Source organism: Gopherus flavomarginatus, chromosome 1 (assembly GCF_025201925.1).
Source record: "Gopherus flavomarginatus isolate rGopFla2 chromosome 1, rGopFla2.mat.asm, whole genome shotgun sequence".
Lineage (NCBI taxonomy): Eukaryota > Metazoa > Chordata > Testudines > Testudinidae > Gopherus > Gopherus flavomarginatus.
The window spans coordinates 45,294,230-45,313,782 of NC_066617.1; the positions used below are offsets into that span (position 1 = coordinate 45,294,230).

Sequence of the window (19,553 nt, forward strand, 5' to 3'; positions counted from 1 at the left end):
ACCACTGGGGAAGTGGCACTATCAGTGCAGTGCTGGAGACTACCTGAGACTGTTTGTGCAGTAGGACTTTGATACCCACTCGAAGGGGAAACGATATAGTGGCCTGGCTGTAGGTTGAGTCATGAAGAAGAAGCTGCAGTTCCTGGAACAAGAGAGGGGCTGCAGAGAGAGGAAGAGACAGAGTACAACTGCGTCCGCAAGAAGGGTCATTGGCCTGGCAGATCTAATCCCCAGAACCACCAGGAGGTGGTGCAGTCATAGCAGTGAGTAGAGTCCCCTGTCACAGTAACACAGAGAAGCTGTAAATCACTTACCCTTTTTGCACTTTTTATTGTACTTTCCTTATGAAAATCATTACACAATCACAAATAATAGCAACTGAGTGGGATTACTCACATGCTCAAAGTTAAGTACATACTAAAAAAAAATCTGCTAGCTCATCAGCTTCCCATCCTTTCTGCCAGGAGAAGAGGAGTCTCATTGCAGCTGTAAGTTCCCCTTTTCCCTCTGGGTAGAGTGTGAGATAAATAATGCTGTAATGAACAAGCTAGGTCATCACTGGACACCACTGCAACAGCCATAATATTTCCAATATAGGCAAAATACACTCTCCGGTCAGTAGGAGCTAAAGGCTGTGTGAGAATAGGAGTAGCAGATTGGAGGCGGCTACCTGGAAGCCAGTTGCTAGGGAAAGGTCAGGCACTGAGGAGCTGTGACAGGACAGCCGAGAGATGGACAGAGACAACCCTGTTGCTGACAGGATGCCAGCAGTTGCCTCAGTGAGAGGATACAGGGCTGCAGCTTGCATGCAGATGGTCAGTGTTACTTAGAATGTAGTTCTTTGGGGGCAGAGACTGTCTTTGTTCTGTGTTTGTACAGGGCCTAGCACAATGGGGTCCTGGACCAAGACTGGGGTTCATAGGTGCTATGGTAATATAACAATAAATCTCTAGGGATTACACATGAGACTCTGTTACCTTCACACCCCTGGACTGGACTGCCCTTAGGCAGGAATCACCCTAATCATTTTGCCAAACAGGATAGAAAATGTTTTCAGGGTCCCCCTGGAGCTGCTGAACCAAAAAAAAAAAAAAAAAAAAAAAAAAAGCTCCAAACCAAAAACATAGACAGCCAATTACAGCAGAGCAAAACAAAATAAAGGGGAAAAAAAGCTCATTAGTATGGTGCTCCCTGGAAGTTGCAATGACCTCCCACCCCTAGAACCAGCCCTATCTCTTGGGGCCTCATTGGGAACTACTGTGTTTCTCCTCTTTGTTGAAGCCTCTGAACCACATGTGTTTAGGGTGTTTGCATCTTTTATTTCTGGCAGTCATAGTAAAAAAGTTCTGTTACTTCCTTGGACTAGATGGGTGTTTGTAGGCCGAAGTCTGTACAGCCTAGTGCTTAGCGAATGTATAGTGCTGGCTCCAAACTTTTGGGCCACAGAGCACACTTTGTAAAGCCCTGGCATGTCACAGTCCTCACAGCCACACTTTGCAGCGGGCTATGCGATTACAGTGCAAACTAGATTTCATGCAACTTCTTTCTTGGAATGGCTTAAAACTAGAGCTGACACATTTTTGTGGAAAATGTGGTGTTCTTTTTTTGTCAATAAACTTGGAAATGTTTCAACCAGGGAACCTGGTTGCCTGTGGAGTTTCAAAACTTCCAAGGAAGGAACCTGGGCCCCTTTGTTGTTCTACTGATAATGATTCTCCATTCAGAACAATTCATTCCACACTAGAACCTGCTACTAACATGGGCGGAGATGAAAGGGCTAATTCTTTAGAACTGAGATTTCGTAAGATGAAAAGCCTGAAAGAAATTACAGGAAAGAGTTGCAAGATGTTGCCAAGAGGTGGTTCCCTGCTGTTCTGGTATGTAATTGCAGTCTCTCTCACTTTATCTGTGTGGGCCCATTGTTTTCTTAACATCCCTCCTGCGTGGGTAGAAGGAGGTTTTACTTTAGGCACAGTCCAAGAAAGAAGCACCTGCTCTTGATTTCCTATTGATAAAGTTGCTTGCAGCTTACAGCCCATGCATGCTGGGATTTTATAACTTCATTGAGACTTTCCGTCTGCCTCCTGTTTGAATATAGGTTCCTATCTCTTGATTGGATGGACGTCTCTATGGATCCAGGTTCTGGTATGTTTTTGAATTCTCATTACTGAAAGTAGTTGGAGTTTTAAGAACTCACATAGACCCAATCAATTTTATAATTTGTCAAAAATTATTTACCTGAATGCTTATCTTTTTTTCCCTTTTGCAAAGCTGTACCTGGCAATATAGGAGCCCAGCCCAGTGGAAGCAAGTTAAACCAACTTCCAGCCTGCTTTAATACTCCTTTAATTAATCAAAGAGTAGTCACATTGATTAACAGCATAATGTTACATGTTGCCCTTGAACTATCTGTGCAATTCCCATTGACATAAATGGGAATTCAGTGGGCAGCATAAACACTTATGTAAAATACTTTTGTAAAGCAAGGAAGAGTTAAAATATATTAAGTTTTCTTATGCAATAACAATAACGCTTAATCCTTTATACTGTTTTTCATTAATAGCTCTCAAAGCAATACATAAGCATTATTCTTTCTATTCTATAGATGAGGTAACTGAGTCACAAAAATTGGTTAGGGGACTTGCCCAGGGTCACACAGCAAGGCACAGAGCCAGGAACAGAACCCAACTCCTACTTCAGCATCCTTTCTTCTGACTTCTTGAATGTCATACTTAACTGTACCTTCAAAGGGAATCTTGATGGAACAAAGACTTCAGGTTCAGAATGTTAAACTCTACATGATAGAATGCATTTCTGTTGCCAGTGTAATTTAGAGTAGCCTCAAGGTTGTTCTAATTTATGCTGGGCTGTAAAGACCCTTGTGAGCCCTTCACAGCTGAAATGATCCAGATGGTAATACACTCAAGCCATGGCCCTCTCCCATCCTCAGCATACACTTATGCCATGTTCTGCAAGAAATGGGGGTGGCATAGATCCATGTCCTCTGGGTTTTCAACTCCCTGGTATTTCTGAAGCAGTGTGAAGGGACTGGAATACAACCAGGAAGAGATTAAGGCAATCCAGTTCTCTAAGGACACTGATATGCCCTGGGCCCCCATGGCTTCACTCTCCAGCTAATAATAATAGTGACAGGGGATCCCATCCCCTCAGAGCGGCAGAGTTGACAGCATTTGTAATCCCCCTCTTCCCAGAAGGGGGAGCAAGAGCCCCCTCTCTTCATGGGTAACATCTGGAGGGTCCCTCTCCCTTGCTAGAAAGGCAAGTATGGCAGCAAAGGAGCAAGGGGTCTTGGGTTTCACTCCAGTGAGATAGATAGGGAAACTCATACTTCTCAGAGCTATTGTTTCAAGTTGTCTGCAGACGTCACTGAATTGGTTACATGCAGGTGTGACCAAAAACACCCCTATAGTCATACTCTACAACACATTATTATAATAATCTTTGTGCAAAATACACCTTGTGAGGTATCATCTAAAACTACCAACACACTGGTCATTAATACTCTTGTGAAATATTCTTGTGAAAATTCGGGACTGGCAAGAGTGTAGCGTCACCTTACCAGTGGTTAACCAAGGCTGCTGGAGACCAGTGGAAGTCTGGTGTTGCAGGCAGGCTCCTGAATCCAAAGCATTGAACCAGGGCTGTCTATATAGACATTAATGGCATGCTTATTGCTGCCTGTGGACAGCCAAAGCAGAGACTCACAGTGGTGAGACATCATAAGGCACTCAGGATTACAGGGTAGAAGGTGATGCAACTCTTTACCAGTCTGGGTTGCCCCCCAGAACTTTGCCGCAGGTCAGGGTTTTAAAATGCTCTCTAACTCTCATGGTTATGAACTCACTTTTTACATAAAAGCTGAGATACTAGTGTCATCACAGACTGCAGAAGTGGGGGGACCTTACCATAGGCCTCTAATGCCTGTGTTTTATTTCATGCACAGAACAGACTCAGTCCCAGAATAATGTGAAAACAGGCAAAGCAATTCTTTTTGTTTTTTTGAGTGATTATTCATGGGGGGAGAAAAATGTGACTCATTCACCCACCTCTAATTATAACCAACTAGTATTACAGCTACTAACTAGATACAGTACTTTTTTTTGCATGTACAGCATGTGTAGCCATTTTCAACATGCATGAGTGAAGTGTCAGAGTTTGCACTGACTTAACACTGACTTTTTGCCAGAAGCTGGGCATGAGTGACAGGGAAAAGATCACTTGATGATTACCTGCTCTGTTCATTCGCTCTGGGGCACCTGGCGTTGGCCACTGTGGGAAGACAGGATACTGAGGTAGATGGACTTTTGGTCTAACTCAGTATGGCCGTTCTCAAGTACATCCTCACTGACTTCCCTGGGGATGCTTTGGGTGTATGTGAGGGCAAAATTTAGCCCTTAATGTTTTATTGCCTTCTATTGACTTACATATAGTGCTTGCAGCTAAATATTGATGTATTGATACTGAAAGGGAAAAATATTTTTTTTATATATAGATAGGCTACCAGCTTTGTCTGGGAACAGAAATCTTCCACCTGTTGCAATATTAGTCTGGGCCTGATTCTGCTGCAGGTGCATGTGCAGATCTCCCACTGAAGTCAAAGGGAACTTGTGGGGGTTGATGGCAGGACTAAGCATAGTTTGGATAAGAAGTTACAAATGACTATTCAGATTTCCCACTGCAGAACCCTTAAACTTGTTCCTGGATTAAGATATCACATAAATCACTGTGTGTGGACAGGGCCGGCTCCAGCTTTTTTGCCGCCCCAAGCGGCGGAAAAAAAAGAAGAAAATAAAAGAAAAAACCAATTGAGCTGCTGCCGAAGTGCTGCCGAAGAGAAAGTCAGGGAGTGAAGGACCAGCCGCCGAATTGCCGCTGAAGAATGAAGCGGAGCGATTGAGCTGTCCCCAAAGTGCCGCTGCCGCCGACCCAGATGTGCCCCCCCAACAATGGACGGAGTGCTGCCCCTTTCTATTGGCTGCCCCAGGCACCTGCTTCTTTCGCTGGTGCCTGGAGCCGGCCTTGTCTGTGGATTACAAGAGATACAGGCCCCGCCTAATGCATGATCAGAGAAATCTCACCTGCTGCTTGTTGTGCAGCCACTGAGTAACTCTTGGCAGCTAATTACTCTTATCACATTATCAGACAAGTGAAGGACACCATCAGTCACATTGCTGTCTTTATCTGGGATAGACAAAGGCTTCACTTCAAGGATTAGGCAAGACTGTGCATGTTGTTCATTAAGCAAAATGTTCATCTCATCTAATGAGCAGTGCACGAACCAGTTGTAAACCTAGGACTGAGTTCCACTGTTATGCTACTTGATTGTCATTGGGAAAACTTCTTATTGCAACACCAGTACTGTGACAAGAAAGCATATGGCCATCAAAATTACTGGCAAAAATGTACGCCAAAAATGATATTATAGTTTATTGGGTCCAAATCAGTGGACCTTGCTACAGATCTTTGAGTTATAATTGTGTGGTTATAAGTTACATATAAATATGCAAGGAGGACAAAACAGGGCATTAGGAACAGAGAGGAGAAATGAAGTCTGCATGTTAGAGGTCTAAGCAAAAACATTTTATTATCATTACGTATGTTAAGCAGCAACAGCGCTTAACAAATTTGGTGCTACACAAGACATGAGACGATCTAGTCTCTACCCTGTGGAGCTTTCAGTTTAACCAACCATCTAAATACATTTAACGTTATGAAACAAAAATATACATATGGGAGGAACTCCGTATCTTGATACATTGTTCAGTGAGATGGCAATTGTGACATTATACCTCCGTTAATAAAGGGCCTTTCATCCGTAAAGATCCCAAAATACTTTGCAAACCATAGATGGAGAAATCACTTCAGCTGTCACTGGAGTGTAGCTACTTCTTGGGCAGAACATAACATATTGTTTAGCAGTATGCAGTAACACTAGGCAGCAGTTTAGGACATTGGGTGAATACAGAATGCTGCTGAGACCATATTGGGAAAATAGGCAGGAAGAAATTGACCAAGATACTAGGGCTAACACACTTTCAAAAATGCCATTGTTTTTCTGTGACAAGGAATTTGGTTATGTCTGAAGCTCAGTGGTTCAGCAATGACTCAGGGAGAAGTGTCGGTCCCCAGCATCCCTTCCTACAGCAGCTACTTGTTTTTTAGAGATGTGCCATGAAATCACTAACCAAGTCCTAAATTCGCAGCTGTAGCTGGTATGGCAGAAGACCGTTTAGTCAGGGCCTAACTTTAGACTTTTAGGCTCACCACATAAGGAAGCTCTTGTAACCCCTGCTTATTTGTCGACAGTTTAGCAGGGTCACTGAAGGAAGGAGTGGCCGGATATAGCCCTAGTTTCTTGCTGGGCCTCTTATCTGCATGCATTTTAGAGGAATTCTAGCTGATACTGAAAACTGAGCAGAATTCCAACTTTCTTTTATCCAGGTAGGTGTGGTTTTAAAATCAAGAGCACTAAAACTGTGCAATGTGCAGGGAACAATGGCCATGTTTGCTCTTCATATTACATGCCAAATGCTAAGGAAGAGTGTTTAAAAAAACAACAACCCCCAGTGAAAAAGAGAAGAGGAAATGCAATAATCTTTATTCCTGCCCCTTTTCCATTCCCTTTCTATAGGAGCACAGAAGCGGTCTGCTTTTCAGCCCAAATAAATCCGGAAAACGTAGCTGTTTTCAAACACTAGGAATGTTTTTGGCCTTGAAAACTTAGATCTGTAGGAATGCATTTGGTGTTAAATGGAGCACAAGAATAAAGTCAAGCTTTTTTAAACAGCTCATTTTTGCTCTGCATAAAGCATATACTTTCACAGGCAAGTGACCAAGGCAGTGTTTGTTCTTGGGAAACAGTTAACTTTATCTCACCGTGAGGAATCAGTAACGTCCCACTTTGCATTTATCTTGCTGCTCACATGCCTGAGGAACAAGGTGCCCTTCTCTGCGCTGCACATCCATGCAGTTGCTGGGCATAGTAGCTGTCTGCTCAAAGGTTGTGACTCCTAAGTAAACACTTACAATGACACTAACCTCTTTAGAGGAGGTGAGACCCACACTGTCCCACACTGGACAAGATTGCTGGTCCTGTGGCTGTGTATGGAGGGTATTCATGCTTCACTTTCACCCCTTCTACTCATGAAGGCCTCAACCATGTCCTAAAGCTCAGATTCTGCCACTCTTCGTTAGGGATTCCAATGTGACAACTACTCAGCATGTGCTGGGCATGGCAGAATCGGGCTCCAGATGACTGCAATGACCAAAACTCCAACTTCTTCGTGTATAATAAGGCTGCACCTTCAAACTTGTCCTTCCTGTTTGCTTAGAAGCTTAGCACATTACTCAGAGCAGTTGGAAAATGGAGAGCAGATCTGAGAGCAGCCTAAATACCATTCCAGTCCCTTTGCACAGGGAAAAGCTGCTTATTTATTTGGGAAATAGAGGTCATAACACTTGTGATATTTCAGTCATTTCTATGGCAACAGACTCTGATAACAAACAGGACTTCACTACAGGATCAAATCATAGCTTGCAAAATGGAAAATGCAATTCATAAAGTTACCAGGGACACTATGAAGTTCCTCTTTAAAATGTGCTTATTGTTGTAGCTCTTAACATTCTGATTTTCTCTCTTAATTAACTGTGTTGATTTCTTCAGTGAAGTAATTGTTTCTCTGGTGAGTGATTACAAACAAATCAGCACTGATTTCTTGCAGTTCCCAATGCAAACGAGCTGTGCACATGTTCTGTGATTAGAGAGACTGTCCAGGCACTGCTTCCCCCGAATACCCAGCATAACATCATCCAAAGAGGAGCCAAAATTTTTGATACCTCAAACACAAGGGCTGTTTAGAGACCAGTGTACAGAGTGGGTATTTTGAATCACATCATTCCCTTAGGCGATACTGCAAAAGCAAAACTTCTAGGAAACAGATTATAGAACAGACAAGACTTTTTTTGGCCAGCATTACTGCATCATTTGAAGAACATCTGCCTCTTGGAGGCTGAGTATCCTAGAGGCTGTAGGTATTTGTGAGGCACAATATATAAAAGAAAATCAAATGTTTCAAACTTCTAACTTCCCCATACACACCATGTACCCTCCTAAGGTGAGCCTCTCTGCTGCTACCATCATAAGAGCAGTGTTTCCCAAACTTAGGATGCCGCTTGTTTAGGGAAAGATTTGACCGTGTGTTACTTTTGAGTTGACCACTTTCCCATGTTTTCCCCTTCTATGAATTACGTAGCACCTAAAAATCCCAACTGAAATTGTATCTCCCCTGTACTAGGCATCTGCAATCCACCACACATTGCTGAAGGTGCAGCAAAACTGGGCACGGCAGGCCTGACGCTCTTCTCACTCCAACCAGATTTACAAAAATGTAACTCCATCAACTTCAACTAAAGTACTCCCAGTTTGCTGTCAGTATGAGAAGGGTATTAGGACAACCCTTTGTATCTAAAAGAAAGAGAATTTAAGCAACATTTGATCTAGACTACAGCTAGTTTTCAATTTCAGTCCAAAGCAACATCTGTGCCAATAGCACAAAGAGAAAGAACTTTCTGGCTTAGAAAAGTGGATGTTCAGTTATCAGATGATAGCATAAAATACTTTGCAGTTCTTCAGCATTATTCACCTATCTCCAGCTGCCCTGGTGGGCTGGGCCGGTTTGTTTACTTGTCACGTCTGCAGGTCCGGCCGATTGCAGCTCCCACTGGCCATGGTTCACCGCTCCAAGGAATGGGGGCTGCTGGACATGGCGGCCTATACATCCCTCGGCCTGTGCCGCTTCCCGCAGCCCCCATTGGCCTGGAGCGATGAACCGTGGCCAGTGGGAGCTGCGATCGGCCGGACCTGCGGACGTGGCAGGTAAAAAACCAGCCCGGCCCACCAGAGGCTTTTCCTACACAAGCAGTGTCTCAAGTTTGGGAAACACTGATAAGAGGCATCATGGCACCCACATCATTCTGTATCTAGAGAAACTGAAATCTCAACATTATGCTTTGTTTGGAATGAAAATTATTCCAATTTTTGTGTGTGTGAAATTCGTATTTGTGGGGTTGATTTTTTGTTTTGTTTTTGCCCTGCTGTGTTAATAATTAATGCTACATGTAACAACTCACTGGAGTAACAGTCAGTGCATAGTCCAGCATTCGGAATCCATGACAACGAAAGGAAAAGAGATAGGAATTCCACCTGGGTGATCGCTCTTCAATATTTGGAAAGGTCCCTAGTCCAAAGAGGATTTTCATGTGTTAGGTGTCTTTGAGCATGCAGAATTAGCTGCCAACAGGTGAAGATGGTAAATGGATGTATTGTGACATCATGCATTTAGGGGGAAAGGAGTACTTCTTGCAGCCATGGGCCTAGTCCAAAATGAATTGATGTCAGTGGGAATCTTTCCATTGACTTCCATGGGCTCTGGATTAGGCCAATATATGAAAAGTAGCATAACACATTGCAGGACAGACAGCTGCGGGTTGCAAAATGCACAGCCCATTAACAATCCTCTGAATGCTGCTCTGGTTAAAGGTACACTTCTCACGTCCTCTCTGAACTAGGTCTGATGTTTGGTTTTACTCTTTCCAAAATGTCCAGGGGAAAGGGTGAGACACTAATTTACATCTCAGTGTTTTGCTGTGCTCTGTGTATCAAGTGTTCTGTTTCACTAGCTCACTCAGGTAGCAGAGAAAAGGAAAATTTGGACCAGATGTCTAAATCCTTCCAGGCCTTCAAGTCATGTAAAAGAAAGCTGAGTGCGACTGCTTCCCTGGAAACAAATACTTCTTCAGATTTATCTTGTTTTCTCACCATCTCTCTAACTAGCCAGAAATTTTCTCCAACATTATCTGCAACAAACTATGCTAAAGGAAGGAAAATTGATTTCATTTTAAAGCACAAACAGGTTGCAAATGGCAGAACAGTGAGTGAATTTTCAGAGCAGCTGACTGGGCAAGCAGGAAGTTGAGCTTTTTAAAGTTTAACTGAGTGCATTGCTAGAAATGTATCACATAGGCTTGTCAACTATTACTACTTGGAGAGTATTTTTCCTGTCCTCTGCTGCCATAACCCTCCCCCCAGTGGATAACGAATGGCTAACCAGATCTATTCATCTTTTTTACAGTTCACATTTTGTCTTTTACTTTCAGTATGTCTCTGTCCATTTCTAAGCCTGCTGGTGAATATGAGTGAAAAGACTCTTCTGTGTGCCTGTTCTCATTAGGCAAGTCTGGAACACATTAATAGGAGCTCTTTCATTCTCTCCCTCATTCAATGGCTGCGGTACATTGAAAGGGCTGACAATGAGACATTTCAGATCCCTCATTTGTACTAGTATACATGCTCCACTCATCCCTCAGATAGCTCTGCATTTCCAGTCTTTGGGCCTCAATCCTTGCCTAGAGTGGCTGCAGAAATATGGAAATGAACTTGCTGTTGTTCATCACAATAATTGTGCCTAAGTATGCAACCTCATTCTCTGTCTTGAGTAGCCACAATTTATACAGTAGGTGACACAATGGAAGTATAAGAGAGGCTTTAATCTCATTTTCAGTGCTGGGGTATTGTAGAAATTGGTACAAGAATGTAAGAAGTTATCTTCATACTATTCATATCTCAGTGTTTTATGCGTTTTTTCCTTTACATTATTATTGTGGCTGTTTTAATTTACTGTATGCATGAATCAGTGTTGACCAAGAACAAAAAATGCACCTAGGCTTCTTCACCTCTCAGAAAGTTAGTCTCTTAGGTATAACTTTTCAAAATAACAAGACTTTGAGAACACCAGGGTCATTTGGGACGGGGAGACAGTATTATCTGAAGGTTAGAACTGGAGTCAGGCGATCAGGATTATATTCCCTACAAATGATCTATTGTGTGATCTTAGGCAAGTCACTTAAGTTCAAATTTTCAAGTGGCCTCTAATTTTGGGTACAGTTTTCAACACCTGGAGCTTGATTTTAGGACGTGCAGAGCACCCGCCAACCCCATGGAAGTCTAGAAGAACTGCAGATGCTCAGATCCTTTGACAAGCAGGCTGCTTGGGCTTGACTTTTCTTGACTTAGGCACTCCAATTTCACTTGGCTTCAGTAGGAGTTGTGGGTGCACAGTCCTATGAAAATCAAATTCTAGATACCTAGTGTTAGTAGGGTGACCAACTTTCGAATGTGTGAAAACTGGACACCGAACACTGGAACCTCTCCTGCCTGCTCTGTCTCTTTCCGCTGATGCCCCGCCCTCTGCTTCTGTTCCCATCCCCACTGTCGCTTGCTGCTCCCTCCACCTCCCTCCCCTGGCTAATTGAGCAGAGCCATAGGGATGAATGGGGCAAGGGAGGGGGAGCCGTGCTTGGGGTAAGAAATGGGAGCCATCAGTACCTCTCATTGCTGGATCCATTCCTGAATTCTCCTCCAGGCTCCAGCAGCAGCTACTGCTCTTCCCACCCTCATGGTGGCAGAGGCCGGTTACTGCAGGTAACCAGACCTTCAGTGTCCAGTCAGCACTGCTAACTGGACACTGTCAGGTTCCCTTTTCAACTGGACTTTCCAGTCAAAAAACAGACACCTGGCAACCTGTATTGGGCACCCAAAAGTTGAGTCACCCACAATTACAAGTTGCTTTTGAAAATTTGGGCCCTCATCTCTCTCTTTCTGCCATAGGATATATCTGCACTTGGAGCTGGGGCTCTGCTTCCCAGTTTGAGGAGAACATCTTGTGCTAACTCTCATCAAGATAGCACACCAAAAATAGTAGTGTGTCCACAGTAGCATGGACAGTGGTGAGGGGCTAGCTACTCGGAGTACAAACCTGTCAGGACCCTGTGGGTATGTACTCAAGTGGCTAGCCCATTCCACCACTGGTAGTGCCAATGTTACCAGAGATACAATACTATTTTTAGTGTGCTAGCTTGATGAGCGCTAGCGTGAGTATGTCTCCTCAAGCTGGAAATCACAACCTGAGCTCGAAGTGTAGACATACCTTCTGTGACCACATCAGTATAATGGAAGCAGTGGCACTTAACCATCTCTGGGAAGCAGCTGGAGATAGGTGAATAATGCTAAAGAACTGCAAAGTATTTTATGCTATCATCTGATAACTGAACATCCACTTTTCTAAGCCAGAAAGTTCTTTCTCTTTGTGCTATTGGCACAGATGTTGCTTTGGACTGAAATTGAAAACTAGCTGTAGTCTAGATCAAATGTTGCTTAAACTCTCTTTCTTTTAGATACAAAGGGTTGTCCTAATACCCTTCTCATACTGGCAGCAAACTGGGAGTACTTTAGTTGAAGTTGATGGAGTTACATTCTTGTAAATCTGGTTGGAGTGAGAAGAGCGTCAGGCCTGCCGTGCCCAGTTTTGCTGCACCTTCAGCAATGTGTGGTGGATTGCAGATGCCTAGTACAGGGAGATACAATTTCAGTTGGGATTTTTAGGTGCTATGTAATTCATAGAAGGGGAAAACATGGGAAAGTGGTCAACTCAAAAGTAACACACGGTCAAATCTTTTGTGCCTGACTCATATGAATGACTTCAGTGGGACTGGAGGTGTGAGTATAAGGAGCAGGATTTGATCCTTGCAACATCTAATGGACAGCACACTAGGCATGAGTTTGCAATGTGGTACATAGCAGCCAAAAGGCCAATGTAACTTTGGGCTATAGACACCCCAAGCACCAAATCACAGAACAGATATACGTCCCTCTCTTTACAGTTGAGGTGAAACCACAGCAATAGTTATGAGGTACCTAAGAGTACCAGAGCTGCTTTTATTAGTAGTAGGAAAAATGTTTCTAGAAACAGCTTACAATAGTCTAAATGGCTCATGTAAAAATGAATTTGTTTGAAATTGTTCTTTGGATTCACTCACTTTTGTATAATGACAGGCATGCTGTTCCTGTCACTTCCATATAATTATGGGGAGAATGTACAAAGCAGATCACAGGATTTAAATACCCATATATTGTCATACAGCTATAGGTCTGCTAGGCATTTCTCTGGTAGGAAGAGCTCTTACAACTTGTCCATTGATGCCATGGTAGCAAAAATTAAGCAGCTGGGAAATATTTGTTTTCTTTATTATTTAGGAGAAAGCAGTGTCCTTATCTGTGGTTTTTAAAAAATGTTCATTTGCATGAAAAAGTGCAAAGGTATTTGGGAGTGACAAATCTACAGCATTTTTTATTTTCGGCTGCTCGTGAGAACACCTAAAGTGAACCTTGCAAGTTCTTTGTAAGGTTAATTTTTTGTGTGACTTTATTTGCTGAAGGTTCCACATGGCTGCATCTGTGAAGCATCTGGAAAAGGCAGGTGTCCTGCCATTTAAAATGGTTGGCAAAGTACTGGCATTTTATCATCTTAGCTTGTCACTTCATCACGTTGCATAATAGCAGCAGCATGATGATAGGCACCCAAAGGACAAATTGCCAGATTGATCTCCTCCTGTTATCTGCTGCTGTCTTCCAATTCACATGAGAGTTTTCTTAGCTAAATTAATGCTGAGAACCAATAAGGAAATGAAGTTTTATGGCAGACTCACCAAGAGAATTGCCTACCCTAGTGATATTCAATGGCCTGGGTTCCCTTACACATAAGTTAATGATGTAACAAACAAGAAGGCCCAGACTTTCACAAAGAGGTGTTGAAAGTTAGGCTCCCAAGTCCATATTCAGGCATCTAAATAAATAGTCTGTTTTACAGAGGTTCTGAGCACTCAGCAGTTCTAACTGAAGTCTTTGCAATTCTAAAGGCCTGCAGCTTGGCACTGGCCGAGTGAGCTAGAAGTACTGAGCCAGTAATTTCACAGAGGCTTGTGCTTTGACAAGCTGCAAAATGCTGAGTCTGCGATGTCACTTTGTCTTTACATCAACTCTAGCGGTACTCCTCCTGCAGGCCCATTAAGGCCATGTCTACACTGCAGCGGGGAGTTTGATTCCCAGAGCAGGTTAGACTCTAGCTAAAAATAGCAAGTGGGGATGTTGTGGCACAAGCTGTTCCCTGGGCTCAGATCCAGCGGGTTGGATGAGCTTGGATATGGGCGGCTAGCCCAAGTCACAGCCCATGCTGCAATGTCCATGCTGCTAGTTTTACCACGCTAGCTTGAGCAGAGTGAGCATGAGCGTGGCTAACCACGCAGAGAATCACACCAGAGATACCCAAAGTCTATTCTCAGAACTCAAACAGGAGTTTTAACTGCACTAATCTCCTGTTTTATCTAGTCTCATCTTATCTAATGCCCCAGTGAACTCCATTGGCAAACTATTCCATTGTCTAATTGACTTTGCTATTAGAAACATTTTTCAGTATGTCAAATATTAGGTAGATATTCTTATGTTAATTGCCAAGTGTTCCTCCCTGGTCCCTGGCCCACGTTAGTGTAATCACTCTGCATGCAATAATTCCCAGTAACTACCAAATTCTCAAACATCCCTGGCCCACTCCTGTTCCCCATAATCTAAAAAGTTGTTAGAGAGATGCTACCTTTTACATTGGCTATGGATTAAAAAATGGAAAGAAAGAGAGAGAAAAAGTGTGTAAACTATTGAAAAGATTTTTAAAACTCCACATGGTACCATTCAAGTTAAAGAAGTGTCCTCCCAACAGTAATTAGAACTTAGTATATGCTGCTTTTCTTCTTCACATCTGAGAAATGAATGAAAATTTACAGGCTGAGTTTTTTTATCTACATCAAAGACAAATGCACATGTTTTAAAGTCTAGTTCATTTCCACACATCAGTGAAGGAGAATGTGTGGTTGAAAGGTTGGTGAACACATCTCATGGGCCTTTCCCTCTATCCTTAAACTATATTATCCATGTGGCTGTCTTGGTGAGGTACAATTGCACTGAAGTGAAATGAGGTTAGCTGGAAACACCACTTTCTCTCAGCAGGACAAAAGAAATTCTGCCCTGAATCTCTCTGCAATGGTTCCTGTGACCCGTGGTGCCTGAGGAAGCCCTCACTGGAAATGCCAAGGTCAGGGCAGGCTGCAAAAGGAAGAGCAGATACTCTCAATACTGGTGGGTAACACCGAAGTTAAATTCCCCAACTAGTCACAAACTGTGCTTCTGATCCCCACACTGGTTATCAAGAAGCAAAGAAGAACTCACACAGCTCTCTTGGTTGCATTCCAGTTCTCTGGCTCCCAGGCAGCACCTAGGTCCAGTAGAGTGAAAAGTTATTTTAAAATATAAATATAAAATGTTCTTCTGACCCCAAAGGGTCAGCTACATTACCAGGTCAGTATAGGTTTGGATCTTACCCAAAATACCACTCTGCCAGCCAATCCTGTAGTGATTAAAGCTAAAGGTTTATTATAAAGAAAAAGGAAAGAACAAGAAGAGAGATTTTAAATGGCAAAGAAGTTACATACATACAAAGACTTCAAAGTCCATATATCAGGTTCCTAGCAGTATTGGTGAGTTTGCTGGCTTGAAAGTCCCTCTGGAACACATCCACAGCTTGGATGGGTGTCATAATATAAATTCCCAATTCTGGAACTTAGTGTCCAAAATATGGGTATTAGCATGAATTCCCCTAAGCTTAATTACTAGCTTAGATCTGATAGGCTGCCACCAATCAGGATTTAGAGTAGAGCGCCTGATCGACTCTAGTCTCCCCCAAAAACCTTCCCTGGGGGTCCCAAAACCCAAATTCCCTGAGTCTCACAACAAAGGGGAATAAACCATTTCCTTCTCCCTCCCTCCTTCCTCCCCAGCTCCTTCCCACCCTGGGAACACTAGGAGATCACCTGATTCAACTCCATGAATCTAACACAAAGAGGAACTTTACCATTCCCTCCCTCAGGCAATACAGACTCAAGCTTCTTTGAGCCTTAACTAGAAGAAAACACTCAAAGAGGACTTAAAGCAAAGCTTTTAATAAAAAAAGAAAGAAAAAAGTAACAGGTTTATCTCTGCACTTTAGATGGTAAAAAGTTACAGGGTCTTTCAACTTATAAACAATAGAAACTTTCTCCAGCAGAAACAAAATTTAAGCTACTTCCAGCAAGTACACATATGCAAATGAAAAAGAAAACAAATTAAAAGACTATGGCCGCCTTTTCTACTTACAATTCTGAACAGATAAGAGATTGTAGCAGGGAGATTGGCGGAAACCTGGTTACACCTCTAGCCCCGTCCAGGACTCAGAGAGAAGAGAACGAGAACAAAGCCAAAGCCAAACCCAAAACCCACAAACAAAGGCTTCCCTCCCATGAGATTTTAAACTATCTTGTCTCCTGATTGGTCCTCTGATCAGGTGTTTGGGGTCCTTGTTTGTTAACCCTTTACAGGTAAGAGAGACATTAACCCTCAACTATCTGTTTATGACAATGGGTCATTCAGTCCTTTGTTCAGAGCTTCAGTTTGTAGCAAAGTTCCTCCAGAGGTAAGAAGCAGGATTGAAGACAAAATGGAGAAGATGCAGCCAGGGCCGTCTTTAGGCATAGGCAGAATAGGCAGCCGCGTAGGGCCTCATTCTCCCTGGGAGCACCACGCTGCAGGCAGCCCAGACAGTGTAGAAGCAGGGCTGCTGGGTCCTAGAGAGAGCCGAATGCAGCACAGTCTGAGGAATGGGATTGGCTGCTGGGGTCTCTGGGAAGGGGGGGATAGGGATTGGGAAAGGAGCTCACCTCCCCTCCACCCCATGGAGCACTCCCTCCTCCCCAGGAGCACCCCTCTCTCTCTCCTCCCTCCCCTCCATCAGGGCTGGGTTGGGTGAGGTGCTGGGGGAGGAGGGGAGGCTGGCTGGCTGCGTGTTGAGGAATGAAAGTGAAAGTAACTCACTTCCTCTGCAGGCAGCCAGAATTGGAATGTCACACAGGGCTTGGATGGGGTTAGCCAGATGTGTGAAAAATCAGGATAGGGGATTAGGGTAGGGTGAGCAGATATCCCTATTTTATAGGGACAGTCCCAATTTTGGGGTCTTTTTCTTATATAGGCTCCTTTTACCCCCCCACCCCCACCCATCCCTGTCCTGATTTTACACACTTTCTGTCTGGTCACTCTAGGTGGGGTAATTGGTGCCTATATAAGACAAAGTCCCAAATATCGGGACTGGCCCTATAAAATCAGAATATCTGGATCTGGCCACCCTAGCTGGGGAGCGCCTCTCCCCCGGGCTGGCAGCTGCCAGTGATCCATCTCATCCGGGGGGAGCTGCACAGGGCAGGATGAGCTGCTGTGGCTCCATGGGTGCCCTATCCCTGAGATCAGATGCTGTGCTAACTTCACCATGGTCTGTTGGGCTGGCGGCGGTGCCCATTGGTGTGTGATTGGACCTGAGGGTTTGCTGCTGCTGTTGCCACTCTGCACCCCAAGAGGTGGATTTTGTGGTCCTGCAGTTTTCCACCTATTTCCTCCTCTACTGCAGCTGTTGGACCAGCAGGCTGGGGGGTGAGCCAAGCATGAAATCAGTACTGTGTTGCCATTTAGATTGTCATTTAACAACTTTGTTTGCCAAAAATTCTTGCTAACAATCCTGAATCCAATTTCAATATTTTTTTAAAATCAATATCTTAGCCAAAAACAGAAAATTAAGTTGTTGACAATTATTAGTGACAGGTTTGGTTTGAGGCAGGGAGTTGGTCAGTTTTCATCAGAGAAACAAAAAATGTTGACTGACTTTCCTATAGCCTGTTACTCCTGATAAGAGCCCTCCAACAACTGTAATATGCTCATCTCCTTACTAGTGTATAAAGCAGGGGTCGGCAACCTACGGCACACGTGTCAAAGGTGGCAGGTGAGCTGATTTTTGATGGTATGCAGCAGCAGGCTGAGCGGCTCAGCCCATCACTGCTCCGGGGTTCCGGCTGCTGCCCTATTGCCAGCTGGAATACCAGCCATTGGCCCCACTCAGCACCTACTGCTGGCCTGGGGACCCCCAAGGAACCCCAGGCTGGCAGTGGGCTGAGCAGGCCAGTTGAACCACTCAAACTGCTGTCAGCCTGGGGTTCCATTCACTCAGCCGGCAGTGGGCTGAGTGGGCTGGTGGAGGGCTGAGCGGGCTGGTGGCGGGCTGAGCAGGGCCGGTGGGAGGTTGAGTGGCTCAGTCTGCTGCCAGTCTGGGGTGCCAGCAGCACTCAGCCTACTGCTACTCCGAGGTTCCGGCTGCCAGCCCCTTGCCAGTCAGGAGCTCAGCCGCCAGCCCCACTCTTCCTCCTGCCAGCCTGGGTGAGCAGAATCCCAGGCTGGTAGTGGGCTGTGGGGGGGTTGGCGGCCGGGATCCTGGCTGGCAGGAGTTGGTGGTCAGAACCCCAGACCAGCAGCGGGCTGAGCAGGGCCTGGGATCCTTGTCTAGGGTTCCAGCCACCAGCCCGCTGCCAGTTTGGGGTTTCATTTACTCAACTGGCAGTGGCCTGAGCAGGACCGGTGGCCAAGACCTCAGATAATAACAATAGTTTATTTATATAATATAGACATAGAGAGAAACCTTCTACAAATCAGTATCTGCTGTTGATGAAAGGTTTAATACCTTGCAAGTACACCACGAACAATTTGGATTTTTGTATGACATAACTAAATTCAACGAAATAGGAAAACAAGAGCAACTAATGACAAAGTGCAAGAATCTAGAGAGCCTCCTGAAGCACGGTGATAGTTTTGATTTAAATGGACTTGAACTGTACGAAGAATTGAGAACACTGTCATCAATGTGGCCACATGCAAAATTGGTGATGGACATTGTACAGTTTATTCATACCCGCAAACTTGTTGACATATATCCTAATGTGTACATTGCCACTCGTATTCTACTGACAATTCCTGTAACAGTAGCATCAGGAGAACGGAGTTTCTCAAAACTAAAGCTCATTAAAAACTATCTCCGCTCTACAATGAGTCAGGAACGCTTGACTGGTCTTGCTATTCTTGCGATCGAACAAGACACAACTTTGTCTTTGTCATACGATGACATTATTACTGATTTTGCAGCCAAAAAAGCCAGAAAGATTGCTTTTAATTAAAAACAAATCTTTGTTTCAATACCTCTTCATATAAATTTCCAATAAAATTTTGATAAATTAAAAAAAATATTATTTGCATCATTCTGTCATATCAGAATTTTTTCTATAGTGCTGCTTCTTTAGTGCTAGTCCATCAACATTACAGTGTGCTTAATTAAGTTAAACTGGTTTTAATAATGTGAATGTGGCAAGTTTTCCAATACTATAAGCTTATGTTTGTGTTGCTAAGAGCAGATCAGGCACAGGGGCACCAGTTTAATAATCTTGCCTAGGGCACCATAAATCCTAAGGCTGGCCCTGGATGCAGCTGCCTTTTATAGTCTTTTGCCATGCGGCCTGTGTTTCCTTTGTTTCAACCACAAGCTGCCCAGCCCATGGCTTGAAAGCCTTAGAGTTCTGTCCATAGGCATGTCCCTGCATGGCTTGCTGAGTCATAAGGTGTATCTGCCTTCTCTCAGTGGGTCAGTTGTACAGTAACTTCTCACTTAACGTTGTAGTTATGTTCCTGAAAAATGTGACTTTAAGTGAATTGATGTTAAGCAAATCCAATTCCCCCATAAGAATTA

The 19,553-nt window shown here is 43.9% G+C and overlaps 1 protein-coding gene across 1 annotated transcript in view; it reads left to right on the forward strand.

Annotated features, from left to right (window-relative positions):
- The first annotated feature begins 2,015 nt into the window (after window positions 1–2,015).
- Window positions 2,016–19,553, forward strand: part of SLC13A1 (solute carrier family 13 member 1) — an 84,450-nt gene continuing 66,912 nt past the window's right edge. The window contains exon 1 of the mRNA XM_050936211.1: window positions 2,016–2,145. Within this exon, the coding sequence (XP_050792168.1) occupies window positions 2,118–2,145 (28 nt within the window). The 5' untranslated portion in view covers window positions 2,016–2,117. The remainder of the gene's footprint in view (window positions 2,146–19,553) is intronic.